The sequence below is a fragment of the Anguilla rostrata genome, chromosome 6, assembly GCF_018555375.3.
Source record: "Anguilla rostrata isolate EN2019 chromosome 6, ASM1855537v3, whole genome shotgun sequence".
Lineage (NCBI taxonomy): Eukaryota > Metazoa > Chordata > Actinopteri > Anguilliformes > Anguillidae > Anguilla > Anguilla rostrata.
Window position 1 is genome coordinate 39180002 of NC_057938.1, and position 19376 is coordinate 39199377.

The following is a 19376-nucleotide window of genomic DNA, read 5'->3' on the forward strand; positions in this document are numbered from 1 at the left end:
TCCAAAATTACTCAGAAGGTACTTAAAACTACTTATCTTATCAACAGTTTCCCCATTTATTACTGCTCACATCAGATGATATAAAACATGCCTTTTGTCTGTGAAAACCATCTATTTTGTTTTACCTGCATTCATTTCCAAAGCTGACATCAGTTCCGGCAGTGACATAATTAAACTATTGTGTCTATAAAGGTAACAAGAAGACCAAGTAAGAGCCATATCATTTGCATATTTCAACAAATAGAAAACAGTATGGGCCCTGTCAACATAACTAGGCCACAGGAAGTGACATCACAGCCAGGAGAGAGCATGGGGCCAGACAACCAGCTCCTTTGCGGCACTAACGTGGCTTAAAACCTGTCCGGGCTTGCCTGCTGTTTGTTCCATTCACCTATAGACCGAATTGGTAGCACTTAAGCTAACAGAAAAGACTCGGAAATTTGGTATTATTTCATAATTACAGTGGGTTCTCAAGAGTTAAATGAACAAACATTTGAACCAATACAGTATTAAAAGAAATGATAATTTACTATACACACATACAACGAAGATACACATAAATCCAGACACTCAATGCATGTTGTGATTCTATTGCTATGGGAGACAAATGCATACACACACAACAAAAGAAACATACAAAAATAGATGCTCAGCATATGCTCTGAGTCTGTTTCTATGGAGTCACATTTTCTTGCATTTAAAGTGCTCATTAACCCACATGGTAGCATGAATGCATTCTATAGTTATTTTTTTTTTACATGAGCATTAAAAAACACAATTTCCCTTTGATTTAAGTTATATCATTTCTGAACAAAATGTTCTAGCAAAAGGTAAATTCTGCATTAGGACATTAGGAAGCCTTTTTTTCATGCAGAGAGTAGTCACTCTGTGGAATAGCCTGCCAGGTCATGTAGTAGATCTGGCAGAAACTCTGGGTTTTCAAGACTAGGCTTGATATTGTATTAGATAGTATCTAGTCTGTAGGTAATCACAGCACTAGGTGCAATTCAGTTAGGAAAATGGCGAGCATTGTTGGGCTGAATGGCCTGTGCTCATCATTATGTTATGTTGTGTTATGTCAATAAACACTTGAGTTGGAGGTCTGACATAGTGTGTCCATTCTATTCAATTCAACTTACAGGGTACTGAGACAATGAAATGCTTGCTCATGTAAAAACTCCCCATATAAAAACACACCCAAAAAAGAATAAAAGGGAAAGCGCAAGTCGACTGATGTTTTAGCTCATGGGACAAGGGGTGAGGCGCGCAGGCAGGGTTGGCATAGGGTGTAAGATATTAAGGATTTTAAGAATGTTAATGGATATTTCCTTTAGGTTTACTGGAGGCAGACCACTACACATCTGCATCACTAACTGGTAAAAATATTAAATACCATGTTGCTGTAGTTACTCAATTAACAGCACCCAAATGATCAAACCCAAATCGTCCTGTAGGCGGCAGTATATGTACCCTCTGCCCTCAGTATCATGTTCCAGGATATCCATCCATCCATTATCTATACCCGCTTATTTCTGGCCAGGGTCATGGGAGTTGTTGGAGCCTATCCCAGCATGCATTGGGCAAGAGGCAGAAAAACACAGTTAGCCAATCCATCTCAGGGCACACACACCATTCACTCACACACTCATACTGTATCTAGGGGCAATTTAGACTCTCCAATAAACCTAACCTGCATTTCTTTGGACTGTGGGAGGAAACCAGAGTACACAGAGGAAACCCACACGGACACAGGGAGAACATGAAAACTCCACACATTCTTCACTGAATACAAAAGCTGGTTATCATTGTCCTTGTTTTCTTTGGCACTTAAACTAACTGCTCCATACCTGGACTAAAGTCCATACATGAAATTTCACACCAATTCACCCCAAGCATTAATTATGAAACACAAGTCTTATTCTTATAAAATGACACATTCAGAATTAATTCATGTGAAACCTGCTTAGACCTTTTGCAGTTTTTTGAATGAGTGAAACAGTCTAAGAAAATATTAAAAGAGTTAAAAAAGTAATTTTGGCCTTTATGCCTGGACAACCTGGTTGTGACAAACATTGTTTATGCATTGATGAGAGTGTTGCACATGTGGCAATTTCTCTGAAAGAGCCATCAATCATCTAACGCATTGTAGAGTGTTCTGTTCCTGGAAATGGCTTTCTTTTTGATTGCATTTGATGTTGAGGAATCGTGTTTAGACAGCAGTTCAGCATAACGGTCAGGTTATAGGTTCGATTCCCAGGCTGTAGCACTCCTGTAGCACCCTTGAGTGGTGTACTTACTCCTTCAGTAAAAATATCCAGCTTTTTTTCCAGATTTTTTAAATGTAAAAGAATGCAATCTGTGTAAATTACTCTGGACTGAGAAACAGAATTCCAAACCCAAATTGGCTATTGATGATGTAATTCGATCAATGACTCCAAATAATCACATACACAAACATAAATGCATATGCATACAAGTGCAGTCACATGTACATGCATTTTTGCATGCCTACCTACAAAAGTGCATGCACAGGCACACCATACCACATTCACACACTTGCCTAGATGCACATAGACACACGCAGCACATCAATACACGTGCACATGCATGCATGTTTTCAAAAGGAACATACGCATGCACGCAGGCACGCACACCAAGCACACGCACACGCACAGCTTTACGGCGTGAGCCTTTAAAAGCTTCCAAAGACGTCACTTAAGTAGCAGGGCCAGCATTACCTTACGCTTATGCAACACGATTATCTTGGTAAACAGGATATCTGGGATTTACGAGGTTAATTATAGAGCCTATCACACACAAGCAAGGAACACACCCAGTCTGGATGAAGTACCCTGTTAACGGGGTGCGGATTAAGAGATTTACAATGTAGGACTAAACAAAGCAATGAGAAAATCACATGCTCGTTTGTTACGTTCTATTGTAATGTATTGCTCATTAACTCATTTGATTGGATTAAAGATTTAATTAATGCAATTTATTGATTAATAAATAAGCAGAGAAGGTGCATTATTCTACAGCAGAATATATGCAGAGATTAAATTATTTATTTCTCCAAAAATCCATATTAGAATGTGGAGCCAGTGTTTTATTATTCCAATTTAAAAAAAATATGACCTAGCATGGAACTTCTATATGGTAATTCTGAAATGACTCCGTGCCCTACGTCACAAGCACTAGAGTGCTTTAATGAAAGAATTATACAAGTACACTGCAACCTTATATACCAATTGAACATACACACTGACATATATGCATACACACACTTGCATGCACAGACACACATACACACATATATTCACATGTTCACAAAATCTTTTGTGTATTTTGTACATCAGTGGCGCTGAACCAATCTTTTTTAAAAATGGATTACTCCTTGAAGTTGCATGACAGCTCTCAGCTGAAAGTATTTGCATCTCGATAGAAACACGCATGTGTCACAATTTCCTGTCAAACCAAGCTTAGCTGAGCATGAGTCGGTGAAACATGCTGAAGCATATTTGACTGCCTAGACTATATCGTTTTAAGATATCAAAAGCATTCCGGTCCAGAAAATGTATTACGCTCTTACACATTAGCCACTTTTGGTTTTCATAAATGGAATCAGGCATTTAAAATGTGATTAATCCTTTTTTTCAAAATTGACGAGTCCTCCCCATACATGTTATTCATTTCAGCTAAATATTTGCTTTGTGTAGGGGTACCAGATCAATGCTCCCTCTGTTTAGTCTCGCTGTCTATCATTCCTCTGGATGTCACTCTCAATAAGAGCATTTGGTAAGGGCTTGTAATTTACTGAAATTCCCCCAGGTCATTAGCATAAGCTGTTCAGACCAACTTTCTCTCTAATACCTAACATCGTACACACAATGAGAAGGAATTCTGGAAATTCCCCTTAAATTTATACAGTTCACATTTCTGAAGAAGAACTCTTAAGGACAGCTGTACTGTTGATATTGCATCTTTCTTGAGAAGAGCTTGACCGCATGGTGTCCCAATTGGGGTTGTGTATTTTTTGTAATGAGGCTGAACAGGGAAAACAGCTTCGTTGTACTCACTCACAATTTTCAGATCTGAGCAAGTGAAGTTTAGGCCAGGAAGACCAGGAAGTGATTTTCAAAAACAAAGCCCGGTCTTGGCTCCTTGCCTTGGACAAATGCTGTGCATTGTGGGAAATTCCAGAATACATGGAGCCTCACATTTTTTACTATGAAATCTGAAAGGACTTGTTTAGATTCAGCCAATATGTGTTATTATTTGATGCTCACTGGAGAATGGAGAGTTTTGAAACCCCAAGTTGTTTGATTCACCAAAAATTGTCTATACATGTTAAATGATAGCATTAATTCATACCTGTAAAGTGTTAATTCAACTCTGGAATATGGGACCAAATGTAATCCATTAAGAGTTGAATTTACACCATTAGGAGTTGAATTAACATGGGACATTTTACTGTGTATCAGTATTCAGAACTTGGGGTGCTTGGTGGAATGTGTGCCGTCTGGGTGGGGAGGAGTGCATCACTTCATCTTGCAGTGTTATTTCATAAATGCATCCATCTGTCAGTGTGTTGAGAAATTGCTTAAAGCAGATGTTTTATTGTGCGCAACAAATTGTTTCATTTTCCGTAAAATGATCATCACTTCACTAATCTTATGTTTGAACATGATTGCTCAACTAAATAAATAAACGAATAAAGCATACAAAGCATTAACTGGTGCATTTTGAAATATGGTGTTTGTGTTCAGACACACAATTCTGCAGGATGCTCTCCTGTTTGCAAATGGAAAGCTTTATATCATAAGGGTATTGTACCATTTTCCTGTTCATAACACTATTGATCAAGTATACATGTTTATCTTGTGTTGGGTATCCACACCATGAAGGTAAAGTGACACATAAACCTAAGGCACATCATTCCTAGGCTCCAGGTAATGTTGTCACCCCCAAGTGTCTGGAGGTGGAACCGACAAACCTACTAATGGCAGCTGACTCTGGCTTGCCCAACATCCTGCTCCTTCTCAGCCTCTCGACATCCTTCTCCACCGCCTCGAAACCTACACCGTGGTTACTGACACAGCTCTAAAGTGGTTCTCCACTTACCTCACCAGCTAGAGGAGTCATGTCACACTGGGGTAGCACTAGGTCCAACGACACCGCAGTGAAATGGGATGTCCCACAGGAGTCTGTGTTAGGGCCCATCTTGTTTTTGATCTACTTGCTCCCACTTGGCAAAATCATCAGACATCACAAAATCCTCTTCCATGCTGATGATATCCAGATCTACACCAAAACCCCACCAAACCCTACACTGTTTCCAAGCTCAACAACTGAGGACATATGCTCCTAGACGAAGGCTAACTTCCTTCAGGTGAACAGCAACTACACAGAGGCTATGCCGATCCCGACACTGAAACAGCTCTCCAGTGTTGTCAGCCTTCCTCAATGGCCAATCCAGTTCCCTGCTCTCTGTTGTCACCAACCTTAGTGTAAAGTTTGATTCCACACTCTCATTCCTAACCCACATCAAACACATTCTGTGAGACCTCCTTCTTCCAAGAGCACATCCAGTCTGAAGCCCTCTCCAAACCCAATGCAAACAAACTGGTTCACGTCTTCATCTCTAACCGGATTGACAACTGTAGTGCCCTCCTCTCTAGTCTAGTCTCTATAAATACATAAACTGCATTTAACTTCTCTAGAACAGCCCCAACAGAGTCCTTACCAGATAAAAGAAGTCGGCCCCCATACTCGCCTAACTCCACTGGCTTCCAGTCCACTTTAAAAGTCCCACCAACCTCAACGACCTCATCGCCATCCACAGACCCTCACACTCCTTCCACTCCAGCCACTTTTCACTGTTCCATGTTGCCCCTATATACCTCCAGACAATGGGAGATCTGGCTTTTTACTCACTTGCCCCTAACTCGGCCTTAAAACCTTTTATACTGGCAAGCCTTCCTTCAAACATTTGTGTCCTTGCCACACTTTTTAGCTCTTCTAGGTTTTCATATTTTACACTTGATTTTGCCATAAAGCACTTCATGATTTGCCCCAACAAATGAAAGGCATAATATAAACAGAATTTAATGATATTTACTCACCTCCACGATACTTCGCAGATCCCGGACATACATCCGCTCCGTCTCCAGGATCTCCATGACGACGCGGTCCAAGTAGGTGAGCTTGGGGTTGGGTGCCATGGCTGCGAATGGTGAGAGGGGGCGCTGGCGTGTCCTGTCGACCCGGCCCAGGACGTTATCACTGTTCTTCTGCTGTGTCTTAAGCAGAGGGTCAAGCCGCCCCAGTTCGGCCCTGAGTCCAAGCTGCGATTGCTGCTCCTCGTCGCCCCCTGCTGGGCTCAGCTCCAAGTCAACGTCGCGGTCGCCTTCCTGAGCGACCGCCGTGGCGGTCTCGAAGGCAGCGCTGCTGCAGTCTGAGCTGCGTCCGTCCTGGGACAAGCCTGAACCTGAACCTGACGAGACGGTGGACACTAGGCTTGCTGGGCGCTGGCCATCATGGAAAGCAGAGCCGAGCGAGGTGGGGTAGTCCAGTACTGAGGGTGCGGATCTTCGGTCATTGACACTGACGGAGGAAGCCGTGGATAACCGAGGGGATTCTGAGAGCATAAGAAAAGTGGGGGTTAGTTACAAGGATGGATAAGGTCTGGTCCAAAGCATTCTTGTTTGCTGGGAGACCTTCGACTACAATGACAAACTGAGTAGCTGAGCCAGATCTGAGAGCCAGACCACAGGTACTGCGCTCTTCTGCTGATCAACGCAACTTCAGATCATCTATTAAGACATGAGAGTGTCTTATAAAACACACTGGAATGCCCATCTAAAGAAAGCAACATAAGAGCTTATAATATTGCACTGTACTCTGTTGCAATGAATTGTAGTGTAACACTGCTGAGAGAAGCTAATGAGCATCCAATCACGGATCTCTGGGAACGGGATGAAGAAGAACATTGGATCAGTTCACCAGTCATCCCTCCCTCCTTAAAAATTGAACACCACAAAACATAGACCTCAGGAAAATGGACCATATACTAACACTGTAACACTGTGGCAAGATATCACATGGTTTCCCTGTTTAGCTAGCAGTGTAGCAGCGTAGTGGGTAAGAAGGTGGGCTATGATACTGACTTTGCAGATCCGAAAACCAGAAAAGACATTTCTGTTGTACCCCTGAGCGACACAAGTGCACTGCACTGCTTCAGTAAATATCCAGCTGTACGAATGGATCATGCATATTCATGAGCTGCACTTCCTGATTAGTTCCTGAATAAGGGTGTCTGCTGGGCATATGAACAATGCAACATATTACCTACATTCAAAACAGTGCAGAGGAAGCCTCCAGACTCAATGTCATCCTTTCTAACCCAAAACCGTTTTCTGCGTTCTCCCTACATATCTCCCAGACGTTCCAGCTGTTGGACGCTAATCAGTCCAGAACATCTGCTAGTGTGACTCATGTCCCCAGAGAACAAGAATGATATCATCACTATTTCACCAGATCCTCCCTACTAAGTAACTCAATATCAACATCCAGTACAAAAGCATGACAATGGGTATGTTTACAAGAGATGGTAAAACTCAGGAAAAGCATTTGTTTGGATATATCAAGTATCTATCTTGAAAGGGACACTGATTTAGTTTGTGTTCTTATTTTTAATTACTGTTGCTTTTGATATACACATTATTGACATTCAAAATTATTTCCAGATCCATTTAGATATAGGTGTTACACTTCCGCTGTACACTGCAACTGATACAATTCATTTCTTGCAAGGAAACTGCCTTCCTTCCCTGTAGCATTGGAGGGGAACTATACACTTCAGTTCACATGGTAATGAGCCTTTGCTGCATTCATCTCCACAATTTGCAGGCCATACTCCAAGAAAACACACAGCCTCAGCTCTTTACTGAAAGACTAGAGAAGCAATACACCCACTGTTTTTGATTCAGCAGTCTTCAAAAAACACTGCTTCAAATATATTGTCTTCATATATGGTATATTTTAAAAGGGCAAAATATGCATACAATATGCATTCCCATTGTGAGGCATCTTTCAGCAGCTTGACCCTTGGCACAAACCCACATGCGCTTTTGTCACATTGAGTGCTGAGTGCACCCCCCCACCCCCCCCCCTCCCCAACATTGACGCCTCCTACGGAATCAGGTATGGAGGAGGGGTGGAGGTGGGGGGGGGACAGGACATATTCAGAATGATTTTACCATTAAAGGTGGCTTCCCTCAACATGCCCCAAGTAAACCATGTCACATTCTTAGGGAAATACCCACGTCATTTCCTGTCAGAGCTGCATACCAGACAGGAGTTGGGAAAGCAGAACAGGAAATGGTCGGGGTGAGGCCCAGTCTTACTGACGTCTCGAGCAAGAAAATGGCTGTGCGATGCAAATCACATCATTCTCAACACTGCAAGTACATTCTGAAGGAAGAAAGTGGTCCTGGAGGCAAATTGCTGAACTGGTATGAAACTATAGGGTTCAGCTGTTCAAAGACTTATATATAATCATGTTAAGAACCGTCAAATTAATTTTGAAATAGTTTTTATAATCTGTATTATAGGTTGATTTATGCTTAAGTGTCTGTTTCACATTATATAATAATCATTATCATAATCATATAATAATTTTTGGTGTTTCCACTAGACTGAACATGACATGAAGCACAACTATGGGATTTATTTAGGAAGGATACAGACTTCCAGTGAAATTACATAATTAAAAATGAGGATTTAATACAAAATAAGGATTCATTCTGTATTGTCCCATGACTGATTGCCATTGTTCAGGCCACTCCTATGTATAGTTCCCAAACTATAACAATAGATTCCATGTTCTGTTTAGGCCCAGTGTGTCATCTATACTTTATATAACAATGCTACAGTTGTCCAAAGTATATATACATAATGTAAAACTGTACTGTGCAGTCTCCAAAGATTTCAGTTGTCATTAAAAACCTGATTTGAAATCTGTTTGAATATAAGTATCTTAATGAGCTTAAAGCACTTGCCAAGACAAAACAAAAAAAAATTAAATTTCCTTAACAAAAAAGTTAACAAAACTCCTCCACCATCCTTTCTGATGGAAATCAATTATTACACAACTGTATTTGGGTTCACAATTATGACAAGCTAACTATACATAGAAAATATCTATTATAAAATATTCACCAAATAACAAAGATATATGTAAGTATGTAAGGCAAAAGCCACACTATATGGCCAGAAGTATGTGGACACCTGGCAACCAACATCTCATCCAAACTTTTGGGCATGAATATGGAGTTGGTCCACCCTTTTCTGCTATACCAACATCCACTCTTCTGGGAAGGCTTTATACTAGATATTGGAGCATTGCTGCAGGGATCTGCTTCTATTCAGCCAGAAGAGCATTAGTGGTGTCAGGCACAGATTGGGTGTTTAGGCCTGGCTAGCAGTTGGCTTTCCAATTGATCCCAAAGATGTTGGATGATGTTCAGGTCAGCTCTCTCTCTGTGCAGGCCAGTCAAGTTCTTCCTCAATTTTCCTGATAAAACCATTTACATACTTTATGAACCATTCTATGTGCCTGGGGGCATTGTAACGCTAAAACAGGAAAGGTCCTTCCCCAAACTACTGGGGAAGCACAGAATAATCTAGAATGTGATTGTATGCTGTGGCATTAAGATTTGCCTTCACTAGTACTGAGGGGCTTAGCCCAAACTAAGAAAAACAGCCCCAGACCAAGAGGTGTCCATTTACTTTTGATCATATAGTGTACATTCTGATCGCGTATGTGTTTATGTGTGTGTGTTTCAATAAAACATCCAGCTACTAAAAATATTTAATAACATTTTACAATTGCTTGAACAAACTTGTGCTAATTAACACTTATTTCAAATAGCCTATGACAAATATATCAATATAATCCTTATGTTAAATACTACCAATTTACTTCCTAATTAAAGTAACAAAACTACAGGCAGTTTCAGCAAGAACTTCCTGATTAAAGTTCCAGTTAAATGATAACATAATTAATGATCAAACCTGAGGGTAAACACACAAAAAAAAAAAAACCAACAAAAAACAAACACCTGGGAACCATCCAACCCAATGTGATTACGTTGGATGCTTTTCAAAAGCTGTCCTTTCAAATTATATTTCAAATCACTTGATTATGTGATTACATAGTCGGAAATCAGCAATGATCACAAGGAGAGAGGCCATGTTTAATGATTTCAGAAGATCGATTCAGCTTTAGGCCAGGCAAGAAAACACATACCCGTAAACCAGCCCTGCGCTGGTTTGACAACGCATTTGTAAAGAATCGAGCTCGTGACCCCACCTGGTAAAAAACAAAACACAATAACATACAGACATTCATACATCACCCCAAATATTAAACTCCAGAGATCTCAAACACAGGACCCGCACCATTGCTTTATATGGAGATTTTGTGTCTTGCTGCATTGCTTGAAGGGGAGAGTTTAAAATATTTGAACCCTGAAAATAGCTGAAAGACACAGTCATTTAGATAAAGGATACATAGAAAGCGTGTGCCACTTACACCATGTTCAAACCTGAAAGGTGATGTCAAGGCAAGCAGGTTCGATTCAAAGGCTGTTAAGCATTACATTTGTTGTGACAATGGCAGTTTTCCGGACAATTCCACATAGATTTATTTCCAGGGAATGTGTGTGTGTTTGTGTGTGTGTGGGAGGGGGTAGGGGGAAGGGGGCGGTGGTGGAGTTTCACTCTTGAAGCTTCTCCAAGGTCAATTTTTGAGGAAGGAACAGAGCCCAGAAAGCACGGAGTCTCTCCTCCTAAGCCTGCTCGCGCACACAAACGCCGACGTCACGCACCTACTTTTTAAAAGAAAACACTTTTAAAACGCTGGCTTCCCTCAGCCACTCCGTACACAGCTGAACTGGACTTTCACCTCCGGAGTGACTGCTGTTATCAGGCATGGAGCAAACGGCAACGCGCACAAACAAACACACGCACAGACGTGCAGGTGCACCAAGTGATGATTTTAAACTCAAAGACTCCTGGAAGCCTATAACTGCTCCTCACAGGGCAACACATTGCTCCAACTAATTAGGCAACACACACACACACACACCCAAACTCACATGTAGAGTGACCTACTTTTTTCTTAGCGAGCCATCTCTCTCAACAGACCATTGGGTATAGTTAAAATGGACAAGCAATTTCAGACAGACCAGTCTAGGGGCTTTCCTTCACTAGCACTAGCTTTCATCGCAGTATAAATAACAGTTATGATTTCTTTACACGTCAAGACCACGCCATAGGGCCCAGCTGCATGTCTGTGTGATTTCAGCTGTGGGCCACATCTGAGCAGGGCCGAGCCGTAGCCGCACACAAATCAACCCGGCCCATGGTTACATTTAAAAATCAAATTCAAACTGCCGCTTCGAAGGGTCACGCTCAGTTCAGAGCAAAGCTCACAGATGCTAGATGCAGCCCACAGTCTGGTCTTACTGCATCATAGAAATCAAAATATCTTCACTGCAGCTTTCATTACTATTATTTCATTTCTGTGGTTCTCAATGATGACTTTATCAGGCTGATAAGTGACATGAAGCCACGGAGAAGCTTCAGCCAACTAGCAGTGATGCCTGCATCAGAACCATGGGCCATGCCGCTAACGTCTGAAAATGACTGCATACGTGTGAATCCGACTGTGACTCATCTGAGAATGTGCTGACAAGTGCCTGACCGCACACAGAATCTGAGGGCCCTCAAATGGTACCTCTCCCCTCGGGAAATCACGGTCCAACCGCGGTCACACCCAGGTCAGTCCATGTGTTGCCAGTCCCCTGCACCACCTCCAAGTCGCAAAAACCAAGCATCTCGAAAAAGATTAACTGCATGTTCCTTAGAATTCACAACTCCCTTTTCTTAACATTTTGACTACATATTCATGCTACTGCTGCTACTTAGCAAGTGGCCACAGTCCCAACAGACAGTATTTATAGGTCCTCCCAGGAAGGACTGGCCCATGACAGTACCCTACCTCAATGAGAAGTCGAACTTACACATTTTATTAAAAGCCTTCAATTAATAAGAAATAAAAATCATAATGAGAAAGAATAATAATAACAATTGTAATCAACGAGTTCAGAAAGTAATTGGCGAAGAAAATGGTGCCCTGACGCATCTCTGACTCACCAAACCATCGTGAGATTCGACGGTTGAGTCCGATCAGGAAGCGGGGCTCGTCCCAAGAGCTTCTGGCCGTGGCTATCTCCACAGCGTCCAGGGAGACCCCCCAGCCGCGCTCCTTGTTCCTAGCGAGCAGACTCATATTCCCTCACTCCCGACTACATGCAGCGTCCGTGTGTATATGTGCGTCTCTCTCTGTGTGCGAGAAGATGGACGCTGCGGTCTCCAGGCTGACTCATCAGTGTTTCTCCAGACTCTCCTCATAGCCCCTGAGCTAGAAACAGTAACTCCCACTCCCGCAGGTACGGCGGTGACTGAGCTACCTGCGCTCGCGCTCACGCTCACTCGCAGGGACACGCCCCTGTGAGTCCAGGAGGGGGCCGGGCTGCAGAGTGCTGAGAGACCCGGAGAGGAGGGGCCGGAGCGGGTGAGTCAGGGAGCGGGCGGGGGGGCGGGGGGGGAGGTTGGCGGAGGGAAGGGAAGTTTTGCTTCTCCTGCTCGCGAGCACAGGAATGCGTTTAGGGAAGTTGGGAAACATTATCCAGCTCGGGGCTCCGGCTTCACGTCGACTCGCCTGTCGGGGGCACGGGTGACCTCCAGCGGCAGAGCCGCCGGCTCTGAGGACAACGGCAGCCTCTGTCTGAGCCCAGAAGCGTACGGCGGCCTCCCAGCCTGGCTACGCACGTAGCCTGAATGTACGCTACACTCTGAACCTGCAGCGAAGCACCTATCATCACCACACATGAGCATGCATACGCAACAAGGCTTAGACTATACAACACAGCCCAGAAAGTTTCTATTACAACAGTCTTCGGTGCGACAACCAAACAAAAAACCTCAACACCAAGCCTAAATAGTGCAGCTTTCTAAAGGTACAGCACAAGAAAAATGCCATATTTGGAGCTCAGTGATTTCATGCTCAAATTAAGGATAATATACATTTTATTATTCATTGTTGTTCCTAAAAGAGAGGATCTAGACTGTGTACTACACTAATGTGTTTTTATCAATCTAGATTTTTAAACATACAAACAAATTAAGCTCATTTGTTAGCATTACAAGCACATTTTCCCTCTGCAGGATTTTAATCTACAATCCTCTCTTCAAAAAAGTCAAGTCTCCTAACCAACACAACTTTCCCTTCAATAAAGCAATAGAGATTAAAATGGCAAGGCCCTCTCAAAATGTTCATACTGAATTTGATGAGATGAAATAAGAACAAGGCTGCTACTAAGAACCATACGTTTCTTCTACTCATAAGGGGATCAGAACGAGCAGTCTCAGATGGGCAGGAAGATACACCGCCTGCGGGGTAGAGTTTTATTAAACGCTTTCAAAGTGTCATGGAAAAATTCACCTGGCTGGGCCGTGACAGAGAGGCAAATCAGACAGCAGACAAAAACTCCTCGGTACCTGAGGCCCCAGAGGCATCGACTCACTCACTGGCTGAAATCCACTGTCAATCATCCAACGGACGGCCAAACCGCACCAAGCCCTGCAGCACGCAGGTACCGCAGATGGGTGGAGTCAGAGCTGACTGTCAGGGAGGCTAGATCGTTTCAGGCGAACTATGAATCAGTCAGCAGCCTCATTGTTTAATATGACATTAAATGTAATTAACTTTTCCATTATGTCATGAAACCTGCCATTTCGCTTTTCCTAAAGCCCATGCATTATGTATTGTCCTAAGCATATTATTAATCAACACGACAGAACCATATGCCATCACAACATTTAGATATTGGGGCTCTTTGAAGTAACTCGAGAATATAATTCAAATATATGATTCGTAATAAATCAGTGATAAATTTGATTCAACAGTTAAGCATTAACACACAGTGCAATCCTGTTTCCTATGGCTCAGAGTGAATACACACCCGGTCACTGTTACTGCCACGACTCATGCATGGGTGATTCAAGTGGGCACAGTCATCCAGTGCGGGAGGGTATTTTATGTAATGTACATGCTCACAGTGTGCCTAGATAAGCATTCTGTGTCCTGACCCCATGCTGCAAACTTGAGCTTTCATATTATTTTAAAGACTCTGAGAGAGAAAACCCAGAAGAGTGTTTGAAAGAGACCATATCCAGGGACCATAACCTTATTCTGTGGTGTACGACATCAGAAGGCGTCGGCACGTTGCCATGGAGGCCAGCGGCTTAAAGCCCATGATGTCATTCATGACCTATGATTGGGCTTTGAACAGACCCGAGGTGCTGGGCAGGGGAAATGTCAGAGGCTCCGTGCGGGCAGGGAGAGAAGGTCAGCGCCGGCCTTCCCTGGCATTTAGGCTCCAAAGTCTCTGCAGATGCTTTTTCAATGTTACTGAGCCAACAGGCTAGATCAGTGGTCAGTAACAGACATACAGGACAGAGGTCAAAGGATAAAGGGCAAAGGTCATACAGGGTGCTAAGTCCGGCTAAGGATGCTTCTTAGCAACAACAGTGGAGACAGTCAAACATTTTAAACCAGAGTCATAGTAAAATAGTTACCCAGTCACAGCAAAATAAATCTCACTTTTGGTTGTGGTTGTCAAGTTAAATAATAATAGAATGTTCCTTAAATTTAATTAACATAATGGGTGGTAACTGCTGTAAAATACACTATACAAATAAATAAATACGCTATGCAAATAAAATTTGATTGATAAAATTTGATTGGTTGATTGTATTAAAACTGGAAGTAAGAAACTGGACTGGCTCATTTTAGTCCAGTTCATAATCATGCTCATTTACATTACTTCACTGTAACAAACAGCGTGTGCTACATCACAACTTTATATGTAGTAATATAATACATTACTCTTTCAAAAGTATGATATTAATACATCTTGATGTTACAAAAATCTTAAAAGCTAGGATCAGAGTTAAGGAGCCATGAAGAAAATAATACATTTTTTCAGAAAAGTCAGAACTGCGGTGAGGGTACACGTCCAAAATATACAGACTGTTTCTGAAGAGTGAAGACAGAAACAGCGATGGAGGAGGGTTGCTTACACAACATGTTAAGGTACCCAAGACTACCGTAGAGCGTCATCATTCAGCAGTACAAAGAGGCACTTCACTGATGCTGTACGTGGAATAATGGCAGAGATTATCGATTGCTTGCACCTGGTATGCACTTCCTGTCGCTTGTGCCTGATAAGAACTTCCCATTTGATGGTAGAGCTGATGGAAGAGTTTGTCAGAACTCAGAAAATCTGGAGGAGGATTTTATTGTGCTTTTAAGTGCATAATTTTTATTCTTTCAAGCTTTAAAATCATATTATGAGCAAGTTTAGACAGATTTGCTCCTAAGGTAAAAACCTTTGTTACCATTAGGGAACAGTGAGAGAATTTTCCATTTTTCCTCCGTCAAGTGGTTAGCTAATTTGGCCCACCTTCTTACTGGTGGGAGGTTTTTTGTGGTTTTTCGCCCTCTCATGCGCAAACCTAACTGCCATTAGATAGTTCACCTCCTTAATAACTAGCTAACTATAATTCACTAAAACATTAACATCCGTTTTTGGGGGGATTCTAAAAGGGTGAATAACTTCTGAAGTTAGCCATTTGGGATGCTATCCTTGCCTTTCATTTCAAGTCTAATGCCCGGTTCAAATGAAGAAAGCCAAGTCCTGCATGCTCAAAGGCTCATGAACCCATGCATTGTAGACCTTACTGCAATATACGCCGCCTTGCTGCTTCATACTGCATATCTGGTGGATCGCTGTGCTAATTTCTTATAGCAAGCTAATGCTACATTATAGGCTATGCATACATCGTGAATTGCTGAGTTAAGCTGCTGCTAGCCTAGCCCTGCTAACTCCCGTATTTATGCCTTTCAGAATGTTTTTTATGTTCCCATCACCACCCCAGCACCCACCTGCAGGTTCTGCATCGCATTCCTATGGGTAGTGGTCACTACCTGTTACCATTTTGTATGGCTTATAAACAGGGACTGATAAGAGGCAGAGCTTTGATGTCAAAGTTGCATTCAGTTTAAACATCAATAAATACCGTTCAATTCGATCTGTGAGTTGTCTGACTGAAATATAGTTGTATATTGCTCAGTTCCAAGCACTCTCTCTGGTGCTTCGTGATGTTCAGCGATGTTAAATTTCACCACCTGCCTGGAATGGCTGGATTTATCATACACAGAAAATATATGCCTAGAGACTGCTCATAGTCTGGGAGGATACTGCTTCTGACAGAAGCAGCTTATCCACAATGCATGTGATACCATACAGGGACCATTTCACATTCCTTGTAAGGGAAAAACATAAATATTTTTATAACACAGCTTGATTTAGACAGAAACGCAAGGCAAGCTGACCCTACTTAGATTAATTTATCACACACGCTATGTCAAATGGTGTGTGCATGTGTGTGTGTGTGCCTGTGTGTGAGAGTGAGTGATGGGTGGATGACCTATTTGCTGGGTTCTTCCACATTTGGTCATTCAGCTCCAGCATGCTAAAGTATGAAGCAAATATCTTGCTATCTTAAGTTATGGTGGAGTGGAAAACTAAGAGCAGATAAAAGGACTGAACTATGAAACTGGATACTCCTCAATTATAGCAGTAAGAATTTAATTTAGGTAAGAGAGAGAGAGAACATTTACTTATTTTAATAAAATTGCTGCTTTTAATCTGTGTGCCTGTCTGTTTTCTTTGTACTTTAAACCAGATAAAATACACATTCACATAGAGTTTACAGAGTATTTGGTCATTTACAGAACGGCTGTTCAGCACACAAAGAGAACATTCTAGAACCACAGAAATGGGAGGGCATGTTGTTTATGCTGCATCTCTGCGTCCCCTTGCAATACAATGGAGCTCTGTTCTAAAATCACAAGGGTTCTCAACATTTTGCGCTCCACAAAAAACAGCAAAGCTTTCTGATTTGAAGGGTCATAAACGGTAAATAAATCAAAACTGCTTGCTCAAGCGCATACCAAAACCCATCCAAAACATGCCTACAAAACTCATCAGCCACGTGTGCACACACACATGCGCGTGTATCTCACATACACACACGCACACATACGCACACACACACACACACACACACACACACACACTCGTCTTTCAACCCACACAAAGGCGGCAGCTCCAGAATAAACAAACGATTATTAACCCGGACATGCTCTGTGGTCTGTGTGGTATTGAAATTCCTCCATTCCTCTATTGCACTGCACAAAGACCCTCTTACCCTTTAACTAGAAGCCTCTCACAATGGACGAGGACCCCCACCTCAATAAAATGGTTAACATTTAACAACTTTACCCAACACCTGCCTCAGGATGGAATACATCTGCTATTTAAGAAACGAGTACACGGCAGTATGTCTTAATCATGTCATTGTATTATGGATCTACTATTTAAAAAGCAAATTTAAGATGCATTACAATATAAATATTTAATCCCACACACAATTACATAAATATTTAACTGCAATTATCAAAAAATTACAAATGACGTGTAATCCAAAGACTTGTTTATTTAAAAGTGTACTTCAAAATGTGTAATTTATGAAATATGAAAGAAAAAATATTTTTTAAAGGGGAAATACATCTTCCATTCTGCAGTGGAAACCTAGGGCGTTTTAACTCACTCCACTTTGGGAACTCTTTCTTTGAACTACTGTACATAAAATATGGGAATGGAGAAAGGAATACGCAGAGGGAAAATACTGAACGTCACACAAAAGGCATTCTTTGACATATTTCCTTTCGCACGTTAAAGCTGTCGGAGGGCGTACTGCGGGGGACTGCCTCAGATTACCTCCCCGCACCTCGGGGAATCCGAACGTATGCCATTAATCCTAGGGCTGTGGGAAGAATAGCTGGGATTCCAGATGGAGTCATTCCAGACTCCTCACATCCAATTCTCTGAATTCCTGTTCAGTGTCTGCGATGCCCCCAGCAAAGATATCAGCAAAAAGATAACAATGAAAAATCCTATCAGCAAGACCCCCACTCCTCCTCTCCCGTCCCTCACTCCTTAAAATGGCTGCTTATCAGTTACATACCTTGTCAGGTCAGGGAAGGCTTCCTATCCACCACAGGTGTAGCTGCATGGTGTTCCACTGCTAAATAGTTTGTCTTTGTAGTGCTTACAGAATTACTACTCGAGTCATTTGTAAAATATTAAATGTCATTATTAAATATATTCAAAAATATATAATTAGATAAGACTAGCAACAGCTGAGGTGTGCTCTCTCCCCAAATTAAAAGGTTACCATTATTATTTATTTTAATTTGTATGGTTTGTCCCTGGGTTGTCCAAACCACATAATTAGGTTGTTTATCTTGCAAAATAATTATTTATGTATCCATTTGAACGTGGTATTCTCTACTGAGGCATTGCTCTGCAGTTTCTGTCAAAGAAGTAAAAAATGCCAGTTGATGTAGCTATGTACATATTCAACACACGTGACCTTTAACCAGAGGGGGCCCTACTTGAATCTCAATCTGGGCGATGCCAATGTAATCACAAACCGGGTGCTTAACCAGAATTAATTTGGTAAATGCCCAGCCGTACCCAAAATTAAATGAAAGCAGCATTAGAAAGCAAGGTACAGTAAGTTAAATAAAAGGGTTCAGATACAAAATGATCTGATCCTCATTCAATATTATTTCAGTTTGAAGAGACAGGAGATTAAACATTCCAGTAGTTCCCTATGGTGTGTTTAATAGTGCATTGTGTTCCATTGGTCATAGAACTATTATTCCTTCTTTCTAGACATTTCTCATGGGTTGGCAAGAACTGTATAATACCATCTGTATTTCAGAAACCCCCACAAAATGAAGTAGTATGAAATCAAAAGTAACAGTTTCTTGGAGACAGGCAGCAGGAAACTATGTTTTCGACTAAATTAAATTACTGAAACTCACTACAGGCCTCTGGAATCTCAACAAGGCCGAAAGATGATATAAATATATATATATATATATATATATATATATATATATAGGGAGGGAGAGAGAGAGTGTGTGAGAGAGAGGGCCTGTTCTTTTGGATCAGCACTTTGTAGACTGCACAATGACTTTCACAGTGCATGGGTAGGACAGAACACCAGGACATCACTATTTCATTATCACAGAACAATTATTACAATGCGCAATTATTCCAATAACACTGGGAGTTCTGAAAGGAGAAATGATTCAGATTTGAAGCAGTGAA

The 19376-nt window shown here is 41.7% G+C and overlaps 1 protein-coding gene across 4 annotated transcripts in view; it reads right to left on the bottom strand.

The window, feature by feature from the left end:
* LOC135257114 (pleckstrin homology domain-containing family G member 3-like) overlaps nucleotides 1-19376 on the bottom strand; it is a 61050-nt gene that overhangs the window by 21138 nt on the left and 20536 nt on the right. For 2 of the 4 annotated variants that reach the window (XM_064339552.1, XM_064339550.1), the window contains exons 1-3: nucleotides 12220-12548; nucleotides 10310-10372; nucleotides 6123-6637 (exon numbers count right to left, since the gene is read on the bottom strand). In XM_064339552.1, the coding sequence (XP_064195622.1) occupies nucleotides 6123-6637; nucleotides 10310-10372; nucleotides 12220-12355 (714 nt within the window). In that variant the 5' untranslated portion in view covers nucleotides 12356-12548. Of the gene's footprint in view, nucleotides 1-6122; nucleotides 6638-10309; nucleotides 10373-12219; nucleotides 12549-19376 lie in introns of those variants that run through there. The other 2 variants (XM_064339551.1, XM_064339553.1) reach the window with 2 other exon arrangements.